The 21490-nt window shown below is 40.1% G+C and overlaps 1 protein-coding gene across 2 annotated transcripts in view; it reads right to left on the reverse strand.

Annotated features, from left to right (window-relative positions):
• LOC126177146 (UV-stimulated scaffold protein A-like) overlaps positions 1-21490 on the reverse strand; it is a 126205-nt gene that overhangs the window by 43645 nt on the left and 61070 nt on the right. For both annotated transcript variants that reach the window (XM_049924418.1, XM_049924419.1), the window contains 3 exons: positions 9926-10054; positions 9562-9845; positions 7690-8003 (listed from right to left, as the gene is read on the reverse strand). In XM_049924418.1, coding sequence (XP_049780375.1) covers positions 7690-8003; positions 9562-9845; positions 9926-10054 — 727 coding nt within the window. The remainder of the gene's footprint in view (positions 1-7689; positions 8004-9561; positions 9846-9925; positions 10055-21490) is intronic.

Below are 21490 nucleotides of genomic sequence, written 5' to 3' on the forward strand. Positions count from 1 at the left end.
ATGAGGGGTGCCACACGCGGGGATCCAAACGATGTCCAGCACATCCCACATGTCCCCCAATTGGTCCACTATTGCGGCCATACTGGGTACTGCCTGCATTAAGGCTGACCCCTCACCCATAATCGAGTGGGATGTCCTCCAAAGACATGGCAGGCAGTGAAAGACTTCCTGGAGGGCTGATAAGAGGGCCTCCCCAGTTTGTCTGACGAAATGGTTTTAGGTGGTGTCTGTGCCTGATCAACATCCTGCACCAGATGCAGTCGCTTGCCCCATTTCAGCAGAAGCCTCTCGGCCTGCAAGATCTAGGCAGTCACAAAGGGTGGGATTACCTATAGTTGGAAGCTCCGACATTTGGCATCTAATGGGGCTTCTTAGGGATATGGCTGCTAAGGAAGAGAAGAAATCCAGTGTGCCTTCAGTATGTATACCTGGAGGAAACATTCTAGGTGTGGAATGTATGTTTCTGAAAACTATAAAGAGGACAGGGTGCAGGTAACTTCAGTTGGGAGCTGATGTTAGTACTAATGATGTGTGTGGCTTTGAATCAGAAGAGATTTGCTTTGAATCAGAAGAGATTCTCTTTGGTCTCTAGCAGCTAACAGAAGAGGTACAGACTATCAGTCTTGCTTGCGAGATGAAAGTGGAGCTCACTATCTACAGCACTGTCAACAGGACCGACTGTGGAGCTTTGATATAGACCCAAGTGGTGGGTCTGAATCAGAGGCTCGGATGGTTCTGTGACCATATAGGCTTCAGGTTCCTTGAGTCGTACCAGGGTTCCACCACAGTTAGGAAGGTGCTAAATGGGTAGTGGGGGCTGTGGGGAGGATCTCAAGAAACTACAGCAAGGAGTCTAAAAGGGTGCAGGATAAACACAGGATGAGTGTAGATCTAGAAACAATCAGTACTGCAGTTGTAAATTGTTGCAGCTATGACGGGAAAGAACCAGAATCCCATATGCTAACAGAAGCGACTGAGGCTCAAATTGTTGTAGGTATGCAAAGATGGCTAAGACCAGAGATAATATCAGCTGAAATTTTTACAAAGAACCCATCAGTGTTTAGAAAGGATAGAGTAACTACAGCTGGTGGTGAAATGTTTACTGCTGTCAGAAGTAGTTCATCTTGTAGTGAAACTGAAGTAGATAGTTCCCCAGCTGAGACAACAAAGTTGCTGAACAGTTAAAAAAAAAAAAAAAAAAAATTAGTCTCATTTCAAACATATCCGCCACTCATACAATATACACTGTGCGATCTAAAGTATACAGACACCCCCAAAAGCATAAGTTTTTCATATTGGGTACATCGTGCTGACACCTACTGCCAGGTACTCCATATCAGCGACCTCAGTAGTCATTAGACATTGTGAGAGAGGAGAATTGGGCCCTCCGTGGAACTCACAGACTTCGAATATGGTCAGGTGATTGGGTGTCACTTGTGTCATTTGTCTGTATGCGAGATTTCCACACTCCAACATATCCCTAGGTCCACTGTTTCTGATGTGATAGTGAAGTGGAAATGTGAAGGGACACATACAGCACAAAAGTGTACAGGCTGACCTCATTTGTTGACTGACAGAGACCACTGACAGTTGAAGAGGGTCGTAATATGTAATAGGCAGACATCTATCCAGACCATCACACAGGATTTCCAAACTGCATCAGGATCCATTGCAAGTACTATGACAAATAGGCAGGAGGTGAGAAAACTTGGATTTCATGGTCGAGTGGCTGTTCATAAGCCTTACATCATGCCGGTAAATGCCAAACGACACCTCACTTGGTGTAAGGAGTGTAAACATTGGATGATTGAACAATGGAAAAACGTTATGTGGAGTGACAAATTACAGTACACAATGTGGCAATACAATGGCAGGGTGTGGGTATGGCGAATGCCCAGTGAACGTCATCTACCAGCTTGTGTAGAGTCAAAAGTAAAATTCAGAGGTAGTGGTGGTGTTACGGCGTGGTCGTGTTTTGTCATGGAGGAGGCTTGCACCCCCTTGTTGTTTTGCATGGCACTACCACAGCACAGGCCTACAATGATGTTTTAAGTACCTTCTTGCTTCCCACTGTTGAAGAGCAATTTGGGGACAGGGACTGCATCTTTCAACATGATCGAGCACCTGTTCATAAAACATAGCCTGTGGCGGAGTGGATACACGATAACATCATCCCTGTAATGGACTGGCCTGCACAGAGTCCTGACCTGAGTCCTGTAGAACACCTTTGGGAAGTTTCGGAACGCCGACTTTGTGCCAGGCCTCACCAGCTGACATCGACACCTCTCCTCAGTGCAGCTCTCTGTGAAGAATGGGCTGCCATTCCCAAGAAACCTTCCAACACCTGCTTGAACGTATGCCTGTGAGAGTAGAAGCTGTCATCAAGGCTAAGGGTGGGCCAACGCCATACTGAATTCCAGCATTACCGATGGAGGGCGCCACAAACTTGCAAGCCATTTTCAGCCAGTGTCCGGATACTGTTGATCACATAGTGTACTTTGTGGTAGCTTCAATCTGTCCTCCATATGTTGGCAAAAATACATGTTTAAAGTCAGTGGCAGACAAAAAACGTTGTCTGAAATTTTACAAAATGGGTTTTGCAAGGATCATTTTGAACAATTAGTTCAGGAGCCCATCTGAAGCATAAATGGCTGCAAAAACATACTTGATCTCTTTACAACAAATAATCTTGAGCAAATAGGGAGCATCATTACTGTAGGGATTAGTGACCACAAGGTCACTGTAACGAGATTGAATATCATAACATGCAAACACGCCAACAATAAATGCAAAATATATCTATTTACAAAAAGTAGATAAAAATTCTGATTGATGCCTTCCTAAAAGACGATCTCCATTCCTTCTGAACTAACAATACAGCATGGACCACATGTGCCTGAATTCAAAGGAATAGTGCTGACAGCAACAGAATTACTTATAACAACGAGATGGTACTGATCCCCCATGGTACACAAAACAGGTCATTACACTGTTGCAGAAGCAATGGAAAAAGCATGCCAAATTTAAAGGAATGGAAAATCCTCAAGATTGGCCAAGTTTTACAGAAGACAAAATTTAGCATGGATTTCAGTGCGAGATGCTTTTAATAGTTTCCACAATGAAACTATGTCTCAAAATCTGGCAGAAGAGCCACAGAGATTCTGATCATGTACACCAGGGCCAAGACACAACCCAGAAGTACATATCCTTGGTGTAAAAAATAGCTTAAGTCACTTAATAATGGCAATTATACCAGTGCAGATTGTATATCAATTAGATTTATTTCAGAGTATCTGATATAATACACAACCACTCACTTTCAAAGGTCCATACCTAAAGACTGGAAAGTTGCACAGGTCACATCAATAGTCAAGAAACAAAATAGGGGTAGTCCGCTGAATTACAGACCCTTATCATTAATGTTGATTTGCAGTAGGATTTAGGAACACACAATGTTTCTAGAATGAAATTTTCACTCTACAGTGGAGAGTGCACTGATATGAAACTTCCTGGCAGATTAAAACTGTGCCAGACCGAGAGTCGAACTCGGGACCTTGGCCTTTCGCGGGCAAGTGCTCTACCAACTGAGCTACCCAAGCATGACTCACGCCCCGTCCTCACAGCTTTAATTCCACCAGTACCTCATCTCCTACCTTCCAAACTTCACAGAAGCTCTCCTGCGAACTCTCCCGAGTTCGACTCTTGGTCCGGCACACAGTTTTAATCTGCCAGGAAGTTTCAACACACAATGTGTTCAAACATTATGAATTACCTCAAAGATAATGATTTATTAACATAGCAAACATGGATTTATAAAATATTGTTCTTCTGAAACACAATGAGCTCTTCATTCTCATGAATGTGGGCTTCAACACAGGATGTCAAACTGATTTCATATTTTTAGATTTCCAGAAAGCTTTTGACACCATTCATCACAAGTGAATTCCAATCAAACTGTGTGCTTGCAAAGTAATATCTCATCAGTTCCTGTAAAAAAGGTCACAGTTCACAGTAAGCAACAGAAAGTCATCAAGTAAAACAGACGTAATATCTGGTGTTCCCCAAGGAAGTGTTATAGGTCCCTGATTTATACAATTGGTTTAGGAGATGATCTGAGCAGCCCTCCTCAGCTGTTTGCAGGTGATATTGTCATTTACCATCTTCTAAAGTCATCATGTGAGAGCCAGCCATGATAAAACTCTTCTATCTGGTGTGCAAAATGTATGAAACAGGTGATATACCCTCAGACTTCACAAAGAATATAGCAACTTCAAATAAAGGAAGCAGGTGCTGGCGTCATGGTTGCAAAATACACAAATTCTTTACAGAAGAATGGAAAATCTGGTAGAAGCCAATCTCAGGGAAGATCACTTTGGATTCCAGAGAAATGTAGGAATACACGAGGCACTACTGACCCTACAACTTCTCTTAGAAGATAGATAAAGGGAAGGAAACCTATGTTTATAGCAGTTTTAGACTTAGAGAAAGCTCAGTTATAAGAATTGAGAGGCATTAAAGGGAAGCAATGGTTGAGGAGGGAGTGAGACAGGATTGTAGCCTACAGCGACATTATTCAATCTTTGCACTGAATAAGCACAAAAGGAAATCTAAGAAAAATTTGGAGTAGGAATTAAAGTTCAGGGAGAAGAAATAAAAACTTTGAGGTTTGCTAATGACATTATAATCCTGTCAGAGACAGGAAAGGTCTTGGATGAGCAGCTGAACAGAATGGATAGTGTCTGAAAGGAGGATATAAGAAGAACATCGACAAAAGCAAAACACAGATACTGGAATGTAGTCAAATTAAATCATGTGATGCTCAGGGAATTAGATTAGGAAATGAAACACTGCAAACAGTAGATAAGTTTTGCTATTTTTTGGCAGCAATAACCGATGATTACCAAAGTAGAAAGGCTATAAAATGCAGACTCGCAGTGGCAAGAAAAGCATTTCTGAAGAAGAGAAATTTATTAACCTCGAATATAGATTGCTGTGTTAGGAAGTCTCTCCTGAAAGTATTTGTATGGAGTGTAGCCAAGTATGGAAGTGAAAAATGAGTGATAAACAGTTTCAATAAGAAGCTAATAGAAGCTTTTGAAAAGTGGTGTTACAGAAGAATGCTGAAGATTAGATGGGTCATCATGTAACTAATGAGGAGATTATGAGCAGAATTGTGGAGAAAAGAAATTTATGGCACAAACTGACTAGAAGAAGGGATTGGTTGACAAGCCACATTCTGAGACATCAAGGGATCACCAGTTTAGTACTGGAGGGAACTTGGGGGGGGGGGGGGGGGGGGTTAAAATCATAGAGGAATACCAAGAGATGTAGATTGCTGTAGTTATTCACAAAAGGAGGCTTGGACAGATAGAATACCATGAAGAGCTGCGTCAAACCAGTCTCAACAAAGTCATCAAATGATCAAAATCAATTGCAAAATGATTTAGACAACAAATCTATATGGTATGAAAAAGTTGCAACTGACTCTACACACAATAAATCATACACATCTAGAAACTGTGAATTTAACTAAGTATTTAGGGATTAAAATCATGAATACCTTAAACTGGAATGATACACAGATAACGTTGTGGGGAAAGCAAACTGAAGACTGGGATTTATTGGCAGAATGCTTAGAAAAAGCAACACGTCTACTAAAGAGACTGCCTACACTACACCTGTCTGTCCTTGTTTGGAGTACTGCTGTGCAGTGTGAGATCCACATGAGATAGGAAAAGTTCAAAGAAGGGCAGCTCGTTTTGTATTATCCTAAAATAGGGGAGAGAGTTCCATGGATACAATATGCGAATTGGGGTGGCAATCGTTAAAACAGCAATATCTCCTCATCAAATTTCAGTAACTAACTTTCTGCTCTGAATCAGAAAATATCTTCTTGGTGCTGACCTACATATGAAGAAATTATCATAATAAGTTACCTGGAAAAAAAATTAGTCATCCCTTGAGGAATCAATACAGGCATCATTTAATACCATGTAATTCTGCCCCTGGGCTTGTCTACCATCTTGATTTGTTTAGGAAATGAGTGCACAAGGTTGTGCACTTATATTACATCCAAGTTAGACCACTCCTTGAGGACTTAATTGAGCACTTCCACCAAATTGCGGGGATAATCATGCCAGAGTTTCACCTGCTGTTCCAACATTTCCCACCAATTTTCTACGGGGTTGTAGTCAGGTGATTTTTGCAGGCCAATCCAGATGTAATAGGGTGGGGGAGTGTTAAGAAAACCATTCACACATTCATGCAGCCCAATGGATTTTGTTGCTGTCATCTTTATGTGCCCATGTGAGCAATGGCCTCTCACGAAGTGACCAACTCCAAATGTTCATTGCATGTAGTTCCCATTGCAATGTTCTCTTGCTAAAAGTTTGGGATGATCTTTACTCACTGCCAGCAGCAGTTCCTTCCAGGTTCGGATGTGATTTTGATTCACAAGCTGTGAAATGCATCTCCGGTTGCTCTCAGTCACCTCTTTTTCCAACTAGAACTCTGACGTCATGTTTTGTAGTCACATGTGTAACATTACTGCTTGTAGACACACTGAACAGTCCACAGAAAAACACCACAAAATCCAGCAACTTCACACATCATATGGCCACAGGTGTGGCCAACACGATTGCAGTTTTTGGTCACTCTGTCACATCCTTTCATTCAGCCACGTTTATGTGCAACATCCATTTGAAATATGAATGTCCACTGGAAACATACATGTTTCACTGGTCACTACCGTACGTGACTCGATCGCTGCACCATCTGTAAAGGCTTGATGATTCTTCTGTGGGTGCACAATCAGGTGATTACTTTTTTTCCCAGTGAACTTTAAGTAAGAGAAATCAGAGCTAGCATGGAAAATTTAGCTGTTCATTTTTCCCGAATGCTGTTTATGAAAACGGAATGGTAGAGAAATAGCTTGAAGATGCTCTGATGAGCCCTCTGCCAGGTTTTTAATTGTGAATTACAGAGTTAATCATTTAGATGCAGATGTAATCTGATTAATGGTGTACAAATTCTAGTGAGAGTGCCTCTTGACTTTTTCCCTTTCAACGGAAATGAAATATTCCTATGGCATTATTGGCCGGACAACCCCGTCTGGGATTATTTGGTCACCTAAGGCAAGTATTTCTATTTGATGCCAATTGAGCGACCTGAGTTTCAATGAGAATGATGAAATGATTAGGACAACACAAATACCCAGTCCCTGAGCTAAGAAATTATCCGACCCAGTCGGGAATTGAACCCTGGATCCCACAATCTAGAAGCAGCAACATTAAAAACTAGTCTAAGAGGTGCATACTAGACTATGGGCTGTGGACCCTCATCAATGGACATAATACTAAAGAGAAATACATTAAAGAACTTTAAGTACAAAACATCATATGATTAAGACAACTACTTTAAAGTAAATACCAGAAAAGTGCAGTCTTCTTTGCACTTAAGCTCAATTGCAAATACCTGTAGTTCTGTAAGATGTTCTTTATCATTTGTTTGTTTTCAGTTGGTTACTAATTTTATTTTCTGTTTGAAATTTGATTTTTAATTATACAAAAGGATTACATGTGCATCATATATGTAACAAAAAAGTACACAATGTTATTAATCGTTTTGTTAACTTCAGTACTGGCAGATGTCACATTAAGTACTACAAAAGTTATACGCTAGAACAATCACCAGAACATGGTTGGTACTGCAACATTCTCATCCTCCCAGTGATACAAGTCAACATCAAAAGGAAGCTTAGGAGCAACTTCTAACAGCCGCTGCTTCCGAGACTGGCTTTCTGTGGCACCACCCGATGTTGATGGTTGTGTAACGTCATGTGAAGTTACAGACTGTGCATTATCTTTTGATGTTGAAGTGCAAGGTTTAGCATCTTGAACAGTGCCACTTTTCTTCTTCTTATTTGCTTGAGGCTTGCCAGCCAGCACGGTATTTCCAGTGGCCTTATTTAATGTAACTAGGGTTGATTTTGCTGTGGTAGGATCCTAGAATAATGTTCACAATTCAATAATAATGCTAAGCTGAGAGAACTAAATCTGGCAGGCATCCACACAGTCTCCTTTTTTAACAACTCAAATGATCACAAATTCTTCCATTCTAATACTGAAAACAAAATGAGTATTTCCAAAATATATCTGAAGTTAACACAGCTGGATAATTTTCTCTCTATTTCATTCCAGTATAGCCACAATTAGACACACGCTATATCACAAAATACACACATCAAAAAAAGTTTTGCATTACGGAAGTTCCAAGAACTCCTGAAGATAGACGTTGTCTGTGGATATTGTATCACAGACACAGTCCCTCTGACTGTTCAGAGATGTCACTAAACCCGCCCAAAGATGTAAACAACCATGCATGAGCAGTGCCTATTAGATGGAGGGGGGGGGGGGGGGGGGGCCAACAGCCGATCAGTTCCAGTCATTCCACCAGGAAGGAGGTACGTGGCTCATGTTGCCTGTAGTTCAACCATGCCTAGACGATCAATACCGCGGTTCGATCGTGTCCCCATTGTTACTTTGTGCCAGGAAGGGCTCTCAACAAGGAAGTGTGCAGCCACAGGAAGTTGTGTTACAACTAAAACTGTGTGCAATAGGCTGCATGATGCGCAACTTCACTCCCGACGTCCCTGGCGAGGTCCACCTTTGCAACCACGACACATGCAGCGCAGTACAGATGGGCCCAACAACAGGCCGAATGGACCGCTCAGGGTTGGCATCACGTTCTCTTCACCGATGAGTGTCGCATATGCCTTCAACCAGACAATCGCAACTCTTGTGAATGACTTCCTTTAGGATAACGACATCGCTCAACTGGAGTGGCCAGCATGTTCTCCAGACATGAACACTATCGAAAAGCCTAGGATAGATTGAAAAGGGCTGTTTATGGACAACGTGACCCACCAACCACACCGAGGGATCTACACCGAATTGCCGTTACGGAGTGGGCAATCTGGACCAACAGTGTCTTGATGAACTTGTGGATAGTATGCCATGACGAATACATGCATGTATCAATGCAAGAGGCTGTGCTACTGGGTATTAGAGGTACCGGTGTGTACAGCAATCTGGACCACCACCTATGAAGGTCTCGCTGTATGGTGGTACAACATGCAATGTGTGGTTTTCATGTTAAAAAGGGCGGAAATGATGTTTATGTTGCTCTCTATTCCAATTTTCTGTACAGATTATGGAACTCTCAGAACCAAGGTGATGCAAAACTTTTTTTTTTAATGTGTGTAAATAATTATGAGAATTTCTAATGATCAGACATTATTTAGGTCTTGAAACATAAGTTGCTTCTCTCAACTGGTTTTGAATGACCTGATATTTGCTTTTATAGTTACTGTATTCTGTTAAACTAGACAAACATATATTTTATGAAGATGGATGTGATAACATACGAAGACAATCTAAAGAAATAAAGTAAATTTCAAGCCTAAACAGTAACTGGTTGTTGAAAATAATTTCATCAGTAACATATAACACAATCACATTTCAGTTATCCATTACAGAAGTAAGTCACAAAAGAGACTAGTACCTCCTCATAGTCCTCTTGTAATATATTCCAGTCTCCAGCCTTCCTTTTAGATATTGTAACAGTACTTTTTACATCATTTTTTAATTCGAAATTTAATTCACTTAGTGTCTGATCCTTTACTGTTTCTTCATAACCTTCTTTCTCTTCAACTTCTTCAAGATCAGAATCACTTTCATCAGTATCACTCAAAGATTTCAAATTTGTTTTAAGTTCTGACCATTTATTAAGTACAGCTTCTAAATGCTGCTTAAGATCTATAATTTCCTTTAACTGCTGAGTACTTCCTGACAAAAAATGAATGTCATGAGTACAGGTAGAAGTAAAAAACTTAAAAAGTAAGAACATTTTGCTGTTACAGTCGTACCTGAGTATTTGGTGATGACTTTTATCCAATTTTTAACAGCAGGCAAGTATCTGTTATTAATAAGCTGCCAGAATCCTTTTGCATTCTCAAAAATTGCTGCATTCTCTGGAGTTTCATTGATTACAATATCTGAAGTATAAACATAATATTCTAAATAAAACGCTAACATAAAAAGTCATCAAATCACAATTACACCTAATCATCCACTTGTACGAGGAAATTAAGTGGTGTTTAACAACCATGTTATATATTTTTCTTGATACAATAGATGTTCTCTAGGGAGCACCAGTTATTCTAGTGGCAGCCACTGATAATATTCTTACAGGATGATAAAATGCAAACAAATATAGTGAAAACACTTGTCTACTGAAATGTAATGTAAATCAACAGCATACTGAGGGCAAGCAAAATTTTCCATCACTGAGGATACCCTTGTCAACATATAAAAAAATTAATGATTTCGCTTTATATGACAAATTATTTTTATTCTTTTCAACACTGTGGAACATATAGTTTCCTGATTCTGGTAAGGATCTGTGGCATCATCAAGAAGTATGTACATAGTGAAATATTTTGCCTAGGAAATTACCCATTTATAGCAACTAAGTCTGTGTGTAAGTAATGGAACAGAAATAAGTTTTATATCAACTTTTTGGCTAGTGGTTAACTGCCTGTCAGAATACAAATACAAGCACTTGGTGGTCAATCCTCAGTTGATCATTGGATTTCGTCTGCCAGTTGTAATTAGTTCCTGTCACCTTTGGGTAATGTCTTGTGCAAGCGAAAATTCTATGTCGTTCCGGATCTATATTAAACAATAAGCTCTTCTATAACTGGTTGGGTAAATCAGGTCAAAGATCAGAAAAAGTCAACAGGGCCATGCAATAAAGATCTCTTGTTAACAATACCTGAAAATATCATTAATTTTGGAAACACGATTCTTTGCTAGAGAAATTTAAATAAAGAACTGCATTCATTAGCCAGCTGACCGCATGAATTACTACCAGTAGGCTATGTGCAGGCATGGAAACTACCAATTTCAATGGTTAACATTTTGATGGAATGGTCATTGTCAGACAAAACAGCAGTTTTGCTGTACAATGGTTTATAAACTTTTTCAAATTTTTTATTCTCCCTTGAAGTTTTTATCTTCAGTGGGGTAATTGGTAAAGATGCATATTGTGACATACTGTTACTTACAATTGCTACTGGGATGTTCCTGTGAATTAAATTTATGGGTTTTGCTACAGTTTGTTCTTGAACTGAGACAGCAAGTGAATTTGCAAAAGAATACTCATATGTGACTATTTCTAAGAGTGCCTCAGTCACCTATCTTTGTGTAGGGAGATCTGTGCTTATAACTGGCTAAGTTGTGATTGACAGAAAATATATTTAAAACACAGGAAGATACAATGACATACCTTTTATTTGCCACAGCATCAGGCAACTATCTCACATGATGGAACTCTCTCTGTTTTTCACCTCTAAAAACACTGGATAGTAAAATAAATCAGTGGACAAAAGCACTTTGTGTCCTGCATGTCACAGGCATTTTGTGCTTTACAAACTAATTTGATATACCTCCACTGGTAACAATTTGTATCGCCTCACCAGATTTGAAAGATATGGTTACATCTTTATGAGAAGATGACAAACTTAATGTGTTCTGACAAAGCTTGGGAGTTATAGGTTAATACTTTCTCTAGTTCACCACTGATGATTTTCAATATAAGTAACTATTTATGGAAAACCCAGAAGGAAATGCAATACGTACTATGAGGATTGATCACTATTCAGAGAGAGAGAGAGAGAGAGAGAGAGAGAGAGAGAGAGAGAGAGAGAGAGGGGGAGGGAGGGAGGGAGGGAGGGAGGCAGGCAGGCAGGCAGGCAGGCAGGCAGGCAGGCTGGCTGGCTAGATCCTCAGTAAGAGAAAGAGACAGGTAACATTGGGTGAGCTAGAGTAAAGTAACAGGTAGCAGTGAGAGTATAAGGTGGCGTGTGTGGAGAGGTGGAATGGGCTAGAGCACAGGAGGGCAAGTTGTGAAGGGAGGTGGATGACACAGTCTATGCTTCAATTAAAATAAGAATATTATTTACAGTTCAGGGAGTTGACTGGTAAGGGACAGTTGTCAGCCAACTACAGCTGTGTTTAAGGCTTTACTTCCCTTACTGTGTTGCCCACTTTGTAGGTACATGCAGACTTGCCAGGCAAGGCAAATATGTAGTGGAGGGGGGCAAAGTAGAAAACACACACACACACACACACACACACGTGACATTTGACGTTAGTCTGATCATTGAGGTAATGGCTTCAGTGGCCAGAGAAGGTGGTAATACATGTGCGAGTTACGCTTGTGTGAATGTGAATGAGTGAGTGTGTGTGTGTGTGTGTGTGTGTTTTTCTAACTTCAGAAGAAGGCCTTTCAGCCAAAATCTTAAATGTATCACATATGTTAAATGCATAGTTTATACATGTGCATAAAACCAGGCGATGGCTTTGTCAACTGCTGATATTTCAACAGGAGCACACCCCATCATTTTGAAAACACAAATGCCACCAGGGACCGCCAGCAAGGAAAATATAAACCCTCCACACGCGCACGCACCCGTACACACACACACACACACACACACACACACACACACACACACACACAGTAAACAACTAGCAACCCATGCTGTTCATGTTGTACATTTATGACATTGTGGACAATATTACTAATACCCTCAGATTTTCTGCTGATGATGGAGTTAGTTACAATGGAGTACCTCGTATAACACTTTGCAAGGATATGAAATGGAATTATCACATAGCCTCAGTCATGGGTAAAGCAGGTGATAAATATCAGTTTCTTGGTAGAATACTGGGGAAATGAAATTAGTTTACAAAGGAGATTGCTAACAAATCACTTGTATGACCCATCCTAGAACACTGCTCCAGTGTGTGGGAACCCTACACAATAGGACTAAAGGGGAGATACTGAACGTATGCAGAGAAGGGCAGCACAAATGATCACAAGTTTGTTTCATTCATGGGAGAGCATGATACTTAAGAAACTGAACTCGCAGACTCTTGATATATGGAAACTATCCTAAGAAAGCTTACTTACAAAGTTTCAAGAGCCAGCTTCAAATGATGACTAGGAATGTACTATAACCCCCTGTGTATCACTCCCACTGGGATCATGAGGTCAACATGAGATTAATTACTTCATGCACAGAGATATTTAAACAGTAATTCTTCCCAAACTCCACACATAAATGGAACAGGAAGACCCTCACAATTGGTGCATTGTGACATACAATCTGCCATGTACTTCACAGTGGTTTTCAGAGTACAGATGTAGATGCTGATGTGGTCATGACAATCAGCTGTTTATCTATTCTGATGGGAACTACCATACTATGGCTACAGCCAACTTGGCCAAGCAGCAGTAAACAATTTAACAGATACTTCAACAACTACACTATTTGGCTCTTCTCTCACCTCCTCGCCCAAATGCAGCATTTGTGAACAGTATGGCTAATAACTGCAGCTCCAGATGATCCTCTGTTCTTGCACGTCATTAGCATATGCAGCATTTGTGAACAGTATGGCTAATAACGGCAGCTCCAGATCTTCCTCTGTTCTTGCATGTCATTAGCATTAACCTCTACTAGTCCCTGTCTTCAGTCATCACCCTCTGACAGTTACCTTTAACCTCAGAGGAACAAGATTATGGCAACTTGTCCATCTGTTGATTACTGTTATTCACCACTTACAACTCTGGTGTTGATCATCTTTGGTAGTATGGTGAAATTAGTTGTTTTTGGTGTGTGTTTGGTTTGGTTTGTTTGGGGGAAGAGACCAAACAGTGAGGTCATTGGTCTCAGTGGATTAGGGAAGGATGGGGAAGGAAGTCGGCCATGCCCTTTCAAAGGAACCATCCAAGCATTTGCCTGGAGCGTTTAGGGAAATCACGGAAAACCTAAATCAGGATGGCCAGACGCGGGATTGAACCGTCGTCCTCCCGAATGCGAGTCCAGTGTGTTACCACTGCGCCACCTCGCTCGGTGTGTGTGTGTGTGTGTGTGTGTGTGTGTGTGTGTGTGTGTGTGTGTGGGCGCGCGCGCGTGTGCGCGTGAGGGGGAAGGGGGAGAGTAGGGAAGAGAGAAGGAGAGTAGGGGTGAGGGGGGAAAGGGGGGAAGAGGGGGACAGAGGGGACGAGGGGACGAGGGGGACAGAGGGGACGAGGGGGACAGAGGGGACGAGGGAGACAGAGGGGACGAGGGGGACAGAGGGGGGGAGGGGACAGAGGGGGGAGGGGACAGAGGGGGGAGGGGACAGAGGGGGGAGGGGACAGAGGGGGGAGGGGACAGAGGGGGAGGGGGACAGAGGGGGGGAGGGGACAGAGGGGGGAGAGGTCAAGGAAAAACACTTAGTAACAGGAATCTCTCACAGAGGTAAACACACCAGTATGGCTCGGAACAGTGAGTTGGAATATGCAAAAGCGGTAGTTTTAAATTCATCCAGGTAGTCTGGAGAATTTATGTTAAGGACTGTTGCAAGTGTGGCATTTGGGCGAATACACAAGCCTCTTTTTGTTTTGCTTGTTATGGTACCCATTGCTTCCCCAGTCTTATTTGACTATTACTCACAAATGGCTTAAATCACCTTGTCTGGAGAAGTAATCGGTAATCCTTCTCCATTCATTCTTTTAAGATTTTCATTCCAATTTCTACTATTTTCTTGCATTTTACTTTATCCTAAGTAAAACTAAGGAGTAAAGGAAATTATGGCACAAGTAATCTACAAGAAGGGGTTGGTTTGTAGGATGTATCCTGAGGGTTGCAAGGAATTGCCAGTTTGGTAATGGAGGAAGTGTGGAAATTAAAAATTGCCGAGGAATACCAAGCCCTGCACGTGATCCAGTTAATTTGTTTCCTTGGGCTGTGGTATAGTCCTACTAGGAAAAGTCTCTCAGATTGCCACTGCCAACTTGTAATGTAATCAACTCATTATAAGCTACCAATTGTGCTGAATTACTGTATTTATGCGAATCTAATGGGCACTTTTTTTATCATATGCAGTATTCAAAATTGGGGTGTGCATTTGATTCAAAGACCCATTACATTCAAGTACAAACTTGAATCCATCGTTCACAGTAGCACTGAAATTTAGGTATTGCTCCTTATGTCACAATGCACTGTTGTGATTCTCAACTTTGTTACATTATTGTTAGCCCATTGCTGTGTAGGTGTGTTTGCATTAGGTAGTCACAAAGTGGAAGGCAAGCAGTAAAGAACATTGTGTGATGCTACATTCATGCATAAAGCAAATCTTTATGCTGAAAAATGTGGTAACAAGAGGGCATGACAAGGGTTTAATGTAGCTGAGAGTAGCATTCACTTATTGAAGAAACAGAAATTGGCATTATTTGTAAGTACCACTGCTAGAAAGAAATTCACTGTCCCTTGCAAAAGAAGACATCCTGACATTAAACTAAAAGTTCTGGAATTTGTCCATGAAAGGAAGAAGAATGGGCAACATGTGACGAGTGACAATAAGAAAGAGTAAAACAGGTGGGTGCAGTTCTTAACTTATCGATGCAAGAGTTTATGGCTTGCCATGGATGGACTGATCGTTTATCTCTACAATGCCGTACAACAGTATGCCAAAAGCTTCCAAAGGCTTGTAAGAAAAATTTCAAGAATTTCAGTGGTATGTCATCACACTTCGTAAAGAGAAGAATTTTCTGATGTGCCAGATAGGCAATGCTGACAAGACGTCAATTTGGTTTGATCCACATAATTACATGATTGAGGAGAAGGGAACAAAAGCAGTTACCATTGAAACGTCAGGGTGTGAAAAACAGCGCATAACTGTCATACTGGCAAACACAGCAGATGGGTGCCAACTTCCCCCTTTCTTATCTTCAAGTGGAAAACAAGCTAAAAACGAAAAGTTGTTCTCTGATGACATCATTGTTTGAAATCAGAAAAATGGGTGGATAACTGAAAGTATAATGCTGGACTGGCTCTGAAATGTAAGGGAACTCCATCTTGGTGGGCTTTCAAAACTACCACCAATGTTTTGTCTTGATGCATTTCATGGTCATCTCACTGATGACACAAAAGAGAAGATCCACAGCCTAGCCAGTGACCAAGTTATTATTCCTGGTGGAATGACTTCTGTATTACAATTGCTGGACATTAGTAGAAGTAAACATTTAAAAGGTTACATTCAGGAACAGTACGAAAAATGCTTTCGCAAACCAAACCGTGAACATATGCATACAGGAAAAATTAAGTGTGTTGCACCACACATTATTGAAAACTGGATTTCGGCTGCCTGGATGAGCATTGAAGCACCAATGATTGTAAAATCATTCAAGAAAGCTATATTTCAAACAGTCTGGGCAGCAGTGAAGATGATGCACTCTGGAACGGCCCTAAGAATGATGAGGAAAGAGGAAATGAATCTGTCTCTGATGTAACTCCTCCAAGGATATCAGTAATGATGACATTAGCGAATAATGATGAGTAACACCTGTAATTTATTATATTTTTGTTTGTACGTCATTTAGGTAATCAAGTTAGGCATCATTTTTTAATAACAACTGCGTCATTTAGCAATGGGTCACTTAAAAATTGTAGTTGTTTTGATAGTTCATGTAAACATCCACTGTCGCTTAAAACAAATTTAACCTATACGTGATACACCAACAAACTACTTTTTGTGATTTTAATTTTTAAAATTGGAATGCACGTTACATTCTACAGCACAATAGATTCGTGTGAATACAGTACTTTGTTCATAACTCTACAATCTGTATCATTATCCAAAGGACATATTAAACTCAGTGGGACACACCCCATCATCAATTCCTTCATGAACCAACAACTAATTATGTATTGTTGACAATGTTAGAAAGCGCTGAAAGTTCTCAAACTGTGTGGGACTGATTAATGATAAAATATCATATTGTAGTGCAATACAAATGGTGTCGTACATATTCTGTGCAAAGGAGCTTTTTCCGCTCATTACAGGTACCATGCAGCCATATGCATGCTGATCAATGTGCATACTAATTTCATATGAAACTATTTTTAATTACTATCTGTCTCAGTCATGCAGGTTAATCAAAAGTATATTCAGTTTTGGCAATCAAGTGATGAATCTACCGTCATATCATTACAGTTGAAATGGAAACGGTAAAACGAATTATTATGGCAACTGTGACCCTATAATACTACATCACTTTTTGATAAGTGGGTTGCTTGTCTAGTTTGCTGTATGGTGAGAGCCAATTTTACCTGGTACTTGCCGTCACAGGATGATGCCTTCATCACAAATGTATGACCTTTTAGTACAAGAAAACTGCCTATAAAGACCATTTGAAAAGCTGGGAAGACCTTTTGGCAAGCTGAGGTACATTTAACTATAACGCATCTGAAAGGTAGTTATAAATAAAGGGTCTCAATACAAACAGAAATAATTTAAAAATGTGATTACAGAGTGATTACATCTTGTGACATAGCACCAAACAGGTTTCGAGTAAAGTTCTGTAGACCCCATAGAATACTGCAAATACTCATCTACATCTAGGTCATATTCTGCAAGCCACCTAATGGTTTGTGGTGGAGGGTACTTTTGGTACCACTATCTGAGCCCTCCAACCCTGTTCCAATGGCAAATAGTGCATGGCAAGAATGATTGTCGTAAGCCACTGTATTGGCTGTAATTTCTCGAAATTTCTTCTCGTGGTCAATATGTGAGCTATATGTTGGGGGAAGTAATATGTTGTCCGACGCCTCCTGAAAAGTGCTGTCCCGAAATTTCAATACTAAATCTCTCCGTGATACACAACACCTCTCTTGTAATGTCTGCCAGAGGAGTTTGTTTAGCATCTCCGTAACACTCTCACCAACTATATGATCCCGTGACAAAATGTGATCTTCTCTATCTCCTCCATCACTCCTACCTGATAGGGACCCCAGATGGATGAATAATACTCGAGAACGGGCAAACAAGCATCTTATAAGCCACTTCTTTCATGGATGAGTTACACTTCTTTAAGATTCTTCCGATGGATCTGAATCGGGTATCTGCTTTTCCCACTATCTGTTTTATGTGGCCATTTCACTTAAGGTCATTCTGGATAGTTACACCTAGATATTTTACAGCAGACACTGTCTCCAGCTGTTTGTCATCTATAGTGTAGCTTACAGTAGTGGATTTCTTTTTCTATGTATGTGCAATATGTTACATTTATTTATGTTATTACTACGCCATCCATATGGGAGTCTCTCCGATGGTCAAATGACGGTGCACGTTTGTACAATTCTCCTATGTGAACGATTTCTTGAACGTGAAATTTAAAATTTCAGCTTTCGTTTTGCCATCTACAACTGCCACACCACACTGGTCAACAAAGGAATGAATGAAAGCCTTAGACCTGCTTAGCGATTTTACTAGCACCAGAATTTTCTCACATTCTCTGCCAGATATTTTGCTATGATATGACAGTGGTAATTGTTGTATACTTCGTGCATAGATCTTTTCACAAACGCATGAGTCTCTACTAATCTTTACTTGTTGTCATTTGAGCATTCCCTTTTGAGCTGATAACGCAACAGCATCTGCTTCCTCAAAATCTTCTGAATTTCGTTATTAAACCATGGTGGGTCTTTCCCATCCTTTACCCACTTACCATGCACAATTTAAAATCTGCTTGAACTTTCCTCAAAATCCATCTACATTCAGCTTACTGGAGCTAAGTGATGTCAATTCATTCTCTAAGTGAGATACTAACAACTGCTAATCTGCTCTATCTAACAGAAATGTTCTCCTAGCCTTCTTCACTGAATTAATAACCTTCATAACCAAAGTTGCTACAATGCCATCATGATAACTAACTTTTGTTTCTAGAGTAGCTACAAGTTCTAAGATACTCCCATTACATGTGGACTGCCAAGTTAGCTGCTCAAGACAGTTCATAAGTATTTTGCACGACTGTCTGTCTGTATCCCATCCCCCCCCCCCCCCCCTCCCGAAAATGAATCCCTAATGACTCTATAACTGTTACGGCAGAATCGGGTGGCCAGTAAAAAAATCCAACAATTAATTCAGTTTCACCTACACCTGTTGTACATGACCAGATAACTTCACTGTCACACTCCAGTTCAACCTCAACAGAGACATTATTTCGTCAACTGCAATGAACACTCCCCCTGCTATGGGCTCTAATTTGTCTTTCGGATATATGCTCCACAGCTCACTAAATATCTCAGAGCTTTCCATTTCGGGTTTCAGCCAGCTCTCGGTCCCAAGAATAATTTGAGAGCAAGGGTTTTTCCGGAGGGCAGTAAATTCAGGAACTTTGTTTCAAATACTTTGACAGTTTACTGATAAAATTTTGACAGGCAAAGTGTCTTTACTCTGAATGCGGTCTGACTTTCCTTGCTGCTTATTGACTGGCAAGTGTTCATCAGAGTATCTTGAACTACCATCTAGTCTAAAAATCCCCATGTGCACTCCACAAATACTCTGCTACCTGAGTAGCTGCTTTCTTTGTATAGTGCACCTCTGAGCTATCAAGGGGAGTCCTATAAATCTCGAATTGATTACGAAGGTCTAGAAATCCGCAACCAAGACTGTCACAGAGTTGGCGAAGCCTTTGGTTGAGACCCTCAACTCAGCTCCAAACCAAAGGACCCCAATTAACTCTGAGAACAATACTGCAAAATGCAAGCTCTTTTGCACCTTGCAGTAGTCTTCACCACATACACCAGCCACATGTGTGAACCAAGGATGACCTTAGAATCCAAGCTGTCATTGGTGCACGTTGCAGAAATAGACAAATGCCTAGAGATTGCAGAAGAAAAACTAGACAGTGCAGAAGAAAAACTAGACAGTAAAAAAGAACATGTACACAAGATTAAAATTTAAGTCCCTGTAATTAAATCATCCTGCTTTAATTTAAAGAGAGAATTACTAGAAACTAAAAATATTTCGCAACAGTCTTCTGATAGGAAAACAGATAAATTTTCATTAATTGTTAATGGAATGCAACCTAGGCTATAAAGACTCTAGTCAGAACAAGAACATCAAAATAAAGAATTATACGGTAAACTTATAGATTTCTTTGATGCAGCACACAGTAAAGCTAAAGATTTGTTTGAGGATAAATCCTTATATCACTTACCACAATAAAGGCATCAACATAGAATGATGTCAATATAAAACTACAAAAGACATTTCACATAGCAACAGTTTAAACCTAGATTATACATGACAAAAAGTAATGAAAGAAGTGGAATGCAACATAATAGTGATGATTTTACTGCTCTATTAAGTAAAGGACTAAAACACAAACTTCTTAACTTTACACCATCAGGAGACAAACAGCCAGTATTATTTCTCAAAACATTCAAAGGAATTTTACGTGAAACAATGACCTATTACAGTGAGATAAGATTTGTATAAGTGAAGATGAAGTACAATGGGGACTGTTGCAATTAGAAGATTTTACCATTTATCATGATTTTGTAATCGGTTTTAAGCCCAGCTACTGGAGCAAGGGCGCACAAAAAAATTACATCCAGAATTACAGGTTCCAAGTCATGTAACAGTAATTATTGGAAAGTATATAGACAGTTTGTGGAGTGGCACTTAAATAAAGCAAAATACTTAAGACCCAACAAGACACTGACATGTTCCACATCCAGGAGAACCTCCTCACTATGGATCAATTGGAATTAAAGTAAATCTAATCTAAGAGAGTAGCAATTACTGAGGTAAATATTAGTAAACTAACATGGAGAGCAATAAAGGATCAACTTTTAGGAAAGGATTGGGGAAAGATTTCCTCACTATTAGAATATTTAGAGCAAATAGACATTGTAAAAAATTATCTTAAATGGTTGAATAATAACAACAGTAGTAGTAATCCCACTGTAACAGTAGCACTAACTGCTCAGAAGATAACAGAAGTGATAATAACCAACATATAGACAGAGGATGAAATGATCATGAGACTTCTAATTTGGGAAAGAAGTGGAGAAATAACATGAACAATAAAGAGCATTCAAATAACACACACACACACACACACACACACACACACACACACACACAATGAAGGAAGCGAAAACTAAAACGCTTCTGGGGAAAGGCTCAGTTTCCAAAAGCATGTGTAGACAAGCCACTTAATAGTGAATTGATTTTATTAAGATTCAACAATAATTCTAATGTACATAACAAGTTATTTGAGAAAAGAGAAGAAGTAACTAATACTGATGTTGAAATGGTACTAGATTGCACTGATCATTTAAATTTAAAGGAAGAAACTGTTTATTTCACTAATGAACATTTTGTTATTGTTGGTGCAGTGCAACGTAGTACAGTGAATAAAGAACACATTTATCAACTGACGACATAAAATCAGTAAATGAGTCTACATCTACATCTACATCTATACTCCGCGAGCCACCTTACGGTGTGTGGCGGAGGGTACTTATTGTACCACTATCTGATCCCCCCTTCCCTGTTCCATTCACGAATTGTGCGTGGGAAGAATGACT

This window comes from Schistocerca cancellata, chromosome 3, assembly GCF_023864275.1.
Source record: "Schistocerca cancellata isolate TAMUIC-IGC-003103 chromosome 3, iqSchCanc2.1, whole genome shotgun sequence".
Taxonomy (NCBI): domain Eukaryota; kingdom Metazoa; phylum Arthropoda; class Insecta; order Orthoptera; family Acrididae; genus Schistocerca; species Schistocerca cancellata.